The sequence below is a fragment of the Parambassis ranga genome, chromosome 3 (assembly GCF_900634625.1).
Source record: "Parambassis ranga chromosome 3, fParRan2.1, whole genome shotgun sequence".
In the NCBI taxonomy this organism is placed as follows: domain Eukaryota; kingdom Metazoa; phylum Chordata; class Actinopteri; family Ambassidae; genus Parambassis; species Parambassis ranga.
The window spans coordinates 19,870,261-19,876,414 of NC_041024.1; the positions used below are offsets into that span (position 1 = coordinate 19,870,261).

Below are 6,154 nucleotides of genomic sequence, written 5' to 3' on the forward strand. Positions count from 1 at the left end.
TGTATTATATGTCGCACCTCAGACAGCTGAATAGCACAAGTGGATTTATGATTTACTGTGTGCCTGTTGTCTCTCATAATCATATTGCATGCAATCGTGTTTTTTGTAAATGTCAACAGCAAATGTCGGAACATATTGCTGAAACATTAAGCAAATTCAGTTTAATGATGTTTAAAAATAGTGCTCGAGAGGACAGGCTCGCATTCCAGATGCTTTTTAGTCCAACTGTTTGTTTTTCTCTGTAAATGGCTGCTTTAGAGTCTGGGGATTTGTGAGGAGGAACAGTGCAGATGGACTGACCTTTGACCCTTTGTTCCACTAAATAAATGGTAGATTACTGGGTGGCTGGTTTGCTCCCAGTAAATAAATTGGCACTCTGGTTCCACCTAGTGACATATTGTATTATCGGCAGATCTCCATTTGACTCAGGTTATACAATCATCACCACTACCGCTATTTTGTTTTAGCCTAGCTAATAATAAATGTTTTTTCCCCTAAGCACTGTAACTTTACTTTAAGAGCATATTTAACAAAAGAGTCAACTTACACCAATCAGATCAATGACTAGCATGGAATTGTTTTAATATTTAGGTTTCGAAAATTAAGTTTCTCCTGTGTAATTATCATGAACATTTGTTTATTTGCTGCAACCAAATAACATTAGCTTCACATTAGATGCATTAGGATATTTTAAAGATTTTTATTTCTGAAACAACAGTGGAGAGACAGTGGACGTGCTTCACTCTGTCTTCCACAAAACCCTCATACAAAAAGCTCTTGCCTCACAAACAAACACAGAAAAGACAGCGCTACAGACAGTCACGATACTCATTCTGAGACTACAAACAGAGAGAGTGCTTCAGCTCCACTACGTGGGAGTGACCAGCTGCCCCTGCGAAACTCCAGACCACGCAGCTCCTGAGCTCATGAGATTTATAATGTTATGGAGAAATATGGAAGTTTAAGTTACAGGGGTGACTCATCTCAGGCAAAGTTCTTCTTGAGGAAATTGATGAGCCCGTTAGTGGAGGAGTCATGGGAGTGGACCTCTGTCGTGTCTTTCAGCTCTGGCTCAATCTTCTTGGCGAGCTGTTTGCCCAGTTCCACTCTGACAAGGCGAGAAGATGGGAGACACAAACAGAGGAGAGAGAGAGAGAGAGAGAGAGAGAGGGTTCAATATTTTATTTTTATTACTTTTTGGTCAAATCTGTATATATTTTAGACAATTTCCTGATTTAGAAGAAAAGAAAAAACGCCCTCACCCCCACTGGTCAAAACTGTTGATCTCCCACATGACACCCTGCACAAAGATCTTGTGCTCATACATTGCTGCAAAACAGGAGGAAACAATTCTTACAACATGTACAGATGGGTAATAAATACAAACATTCATTACCGTACTTATTAATGAAAGAAAAATTAGTTGAGAATCACACTGAATACAGATGCTTTCACACAGGTAACACCCCAATTAACATGCAATGATGATAATGCTGCTTTTGGGGCTGAAGGGTTTAATAACTTGCAAAATGAGACAAATAAACATTAAATCTTTAGCCAGCTCTTCACACCAGCATCTGTGTGTTCTTACCTATAAGTGCTCCAAGTGTGAATGGAGACAGTTTCTTGAAGATGATTGAGGTGGTTGGTCTGTTTCCCTGGAATACCTGCATAGATCAAGTATGAAATATTTCACCATCCACAGTTCACTTCTTTGCATGCCTGCCACAATCACAGACACTAACAAGATTCCAGATTGCTATGTTGATTTATGGTCACTAGAGGGCACCGGTTCCTAAGCTCTGTCATCTTACATGTCTGTCTGCACTTCCTCAAACTAAGCATTTATTTGTTTTAGTAAAACGAGAAGGGCAACTCTTCTGAAGTGATCGGGCGTACGTGTGTTGTCATTACTATTACTGAGATAGTGTGTCTTTTTGACTCACTTTGTGCGGCAGGATTTTTTCCAGACTCTCCCCACTCAGGCCGCTCGCCTCCAGCTCCTTCTTGGCCTCCTCTGTTGTCTTTCCCTTCATCAGAGCTTCTGTCTGGGCCAGGAAGTTGGCCAGCAGGATCTACAGCCACATCAAACACTTTTAGTTTTATACACTGTAGTGTAAATTCCCTTTCTGCAGGTTTGACAGTCCTCTAACACCAGTGATACCTTGTGGTGCAGGTTGTCCCTGATGGGGTGCTGTGACTGGGCTGGGATCAGAAAGTCACAAGGCACCATGCGTGTTCCTGAAATAATCATGGTTGTGTGTCATTAGTGACAAATATCATACCCATAACTAGCCCTAAAGGCTAACATGCTAGCAATGCTAAGAGCCTAAAATCTGACTGAATCCCATGCATTCTGTGGCTGTATAGTGTTGTCTGGTGCTGTTACCTTGGTGGATGAGCTGGTAGAATGCATGCTGTCCATTGGTTCCAGGTTCTCCCCAGACTATTGGCCCAGTATGATAGTTCACACGCGCTCCATGGCTTGTAATGTATTTTCCATTAGACTCCATGTCACCCTAGATAACAAACATTCTTTAGTATATATAGAACTGATAAGATAAGAGGTGAAACATATTTTAAAAAGAAAGACATGTAGAAGACGAATTACAGAAGAATTCTATCTACAGGTCCCAAACACCAGTCTGATAAAAGTAGCTTTCTGAAATCAGCATCTGTGTTTTAATGCTGCTGAGGATTTTATTACATCATTTTAGGCAGAAACTGACCTGCTGGAAGTAGGCAGTAAAGCGGTGCATGTACTGGTCGTAGGGCAGCATGGTGTGGGTCTCAGCATGGAAGAAGTTGATGTACCAAATGCCCAGCAGAGCCAGCAGCACAGGAGCATTCTTATCAAGGGGAGCGGTACGGAAATGGTTGTCCTGCAGCGAGACAGTCAAATGAATTTACCTTCATGTATTCTGTGCCATCTCTCTAGGAGGGCTTGTGTAAATACATGTGGAAGTGAAGCTGTCAACCTACCATCCAGTGAGCTCCTGACAGAAGCTTCTCAAAGTTGTCAAAGCCTAACGAGGACATTAAATTAAAGTTAACTCATGGAATAAAATCAATTCTACCAGGACAAACCAATGTTCATACCAATGTGCAAGGCAATGGACATTCCAATAGCAGACCACAGGGAGAAACGACCACCAACCCACTGAAAGAGGACATAAACAAGATGCAGGAGTATTACATCATACATTGGAAGAGAATACATCTTTGCAAAATGTTACATTAGATGAATATTTGCTGAACATGACATCAAGGTTCAAACTTTGATTTTCTCCCTGACATAAAGGCCATATTCACCTTTTAAATACCAACAATGTAACTAAAAACAGCACTCTGACCTTTTTATGCAACCTTTACAGTAACCTCAGCAGGAGAGAAGGTCACTACCAATAATATCTGAGTCTGCGGAGAGAGGCTTCTGATTACCCAGCAGCTGCTGTCCAGAGTGTCTGTCCCACCTACTTCACAGGTCAAAAGTCTAGCCTATTTTTAGCTTGCTGCTTACATCCCCATTGCTGTCTGCTCTGTGTGCGTGTGTGTGTGTTGTTTGGCATAAAGACCACTCACATCCCAGAACTCGAACATGTTCTCCGTGTCGATGCCGAAGTCCTTCACTTTAGGCTGAGAGGGAGAGACAGATAACAGCAGGACAGTCAGGATCAGAGCTCTAAATGCAGGGAGAGGCTTTAACTTGAACATGTGTGGTATGGCTTACAGCATTGGTGGAGAGAGCCACGAAGTGCTTGGCAACAGCAGCTTTCTGTTAAACACAACACGGAGAAGTTATCAGTAAAAAAACACTATTAAAACAACTAATAACACTCACATAGGACACTCACATCTTTGGCATGATCAAGGAACCATGCTTTGGCTGACTCAGCATTGGTAATGGTTTCTTGAGTGGTGAATGTCTGTAAACAGAGAACAAATGTATATGAGGTGATGGACACTAAACTCATCTAAAAAGTCTGTGCCTATGCTTTAAGCTCATAGGATGTAAATTCAAAGTCTACAGTCGAAGGCCCCTGACATGCTCTTGATAAACTACCTTGGATGCAACGATGAAGAGCGTTGTCTCAGCATTGAGCTGTGCCAGAGTTTTGGCGATATGAGTTCCATCAATATTGGACACAAACCACACACGAGGTCCACCTTTAGAGTACGGCTTCAGAGCCTCGGTCACCATCAGGGGGCCCTAAAGTTCAAATCCATTCAAAAAGATTCTGTAAGAAACAGGAAAAAAATACACAAAGACATACAGTAATATGATCAGTGCACAAAAAAGTACTTACAAGGTCCGATCCACCGATCCCAACGTTAACAACATCTGTGATGGCCTTTCCTGTGTAGCCCTTCCACTCCCCGCTGCGAACTCTCTGCATCACATATTTATCATAAATATTAGAGTCCTTCTACAAGATGCATGTTCAAACTGCAGTGTGACCGTTTCACTCACATGACAGAAGCCCTTCATCTTCTCCAGCACCTTGTTAACCTCTGGCATTACATCCTTGCCATCTACCATGATGGGAGTGTTGGAACGGTTCCTCAGAGCCACATGGAGCACAGCGCGCCCCTTCGTACCCACAACATCAGGAGACAAAGGTTAACGCAGAGACACACGTACACTTCAGCTGTTTGCATCTACATGCAAACTTAAAAATGCAAGAGTACAGTTATTGCATGTGATAAGCACCTCAGTGAAGTTGATCTTCTCCCCTGTGAACATCTTCTCCCTGGCAGCTTCAATGCCTCTTGACTTGCCCTTTGGAATACAGTAAATGTCAGTGCTAAAATAAATAGATAAAAATGTACCAAGAACATGGTTGTATCTATGGGACTAGCTTATTACCAGATCAACCAACATCTTCATGACTTCATCTGTGATGAGATTCTTAGAATAATCCAGAAGAATGTCTCCATCCTCGGTTTTCAGCGTGAGGCTGTCCGAGCACAGGAAATGCAACAGTGACACGAAACACCACATTTTTGGGGCATGTTATGAGTCACTCTGTGATTGTGTGGTACTTTCACTACGGTGCAATGAAGCTGTAGGATTAGGGCTGCAATGCATCAGACATATCATGTAAACTTGTTACATTATTAACCCACCATATTCAAAGACATACTGAAGGTGCTGTTCATTAGTGGAGTTTTTGTTTTACCTCAGCTTGTTGAATCGCTCCTTGTCAGCCTCAAACATGTGTCTTATGTTGAGGTTCAGGGCGTGGGCTGTGTACCAGTCCTGTAGCTTTTGGAAGTTGGGGTCCTGAGTGAGTCCCATGCTGTCCAGAGGTGGGTGGGGGTTTGCTGTGCTCCGCTCTGCTCAACTTATCCTGGCTGAGTGCGACTGAACAGGTCAGAGGGAAAGCTTTATGAAGGGCACCACATTCGCCCCTCCTACAAGACACAAACATCACCCACCGCTTGTATATGTCACACCTCCACCCTGTCCAGCTACCTAGTTCTTTTTTCTGTTTGGTGTCTGACTGCATGAGACTAGATGAAGCCTCTGAAACACAGACTTCAGTTCTCTCTCTTTACAGGAATAGTGCAAACATAATCAAACTCTGGATCAAAATGTATATTTGTTTTTGTTTGTTTGTGTGACACCAGAATGGCACCCATAGATTGTTTTCAGAAAGCTAGTGGACTCTACCACCTGTTGTTGGGGAAGCCCATTCACATCTGCCAAAAATGACATATAAACAGCCTCCGTCTAAGAAAACAAAGTCAGAGGAGTGTTTCTTTCTTTCTTTATTTTTCACGTGTCTGTGAAATACTGTAGACCTCGACGCCCTCAGGTGTCCGTTTTCTTTAAGCATGAAGGGAAAGGGTGTAATGTTGTTCATCAACCAATAGAGGGCGAACAAACCTTAGTCTGGAGCTTCAAATGTTTTTAGGTTTTGGTCAGATTGATAAATGTAAATGACAAGAAATGGAAAATGTAACCGACAATTAATGGAAGATGGTGATTATAGAAATATAGATAGGATATAGATACACAGTATTTTGAATAGTTATATAATACAATTGTAAATATGCAGGCAAACTGACTAATAAATGTGAAACGACTTTTAAACGGGGGAAGTAGAATGACCTCCCTCTATCACAGTATATATATAATAAATATAATATA

The 6,154-nt window shown here is 41.9% G+C and overlaps 1 protein-coding gene across 2 annotated transcripts; it reads right to left on the reverse strand.

Annotated features, from left to right (window-relative positions):
* Nucleotides 1-665: 665 nt before the first annotated feature.
* gpib (glucose-6-phosphate isomerase b) lies at nucleotides 666-5,372 on the reverse strand. 2 transcript variants are annotated; one of them, XM_028401263.1, is made up of 18 exons: nucleotides 5,181-5,372; nucleotides 4,868-4,958; nucleotides 4,712-4,780; nucleotides 4,472-4,591; nucleotides 4,308-4,391; nucleotides 4,064-4,210; nucleotides 3,855-3,926; nucleotides 3,731-3,775; nucleotides 3,583-3,636; nucleotides 3,100-3,160; nucleotides 2,983-3,026; nucleotides 2,730-2,882; nucleotides 2,390-2,519; nucleotides 2,165-2,241; nucleotides 1,947-2,075; nucleotides 1,592-1,667; nucleotides 1,263-1,329; nucleotides 666-1,108 (listed from the first exon to the last, which is right to left on the reverse strand). In XM_028401263.1, exons 1-18 carry the CDS (start codon nucleotides 5,297-5,299, stop codon nucleotides 985-987), a joined length of 1,662 nt encoding a protein of 553 aa, XP_028257064.1. In that variant the 5' UTR covers nucleotides 5,300-5,372; the 3' UTR covers nucleotides 666-984. The 2 variants fall into 2 exon arrangements, with proteins under 2 accessions (XP_028257064.1, XP_028257065.1); XM_028401264.1 differs by having other exon boundaries at nucleotides 4,868-5,078; nucleotides 5,181-5,321.
* Nucleotides 5,373-6,154: the final 782 nt, after the last annotated feature.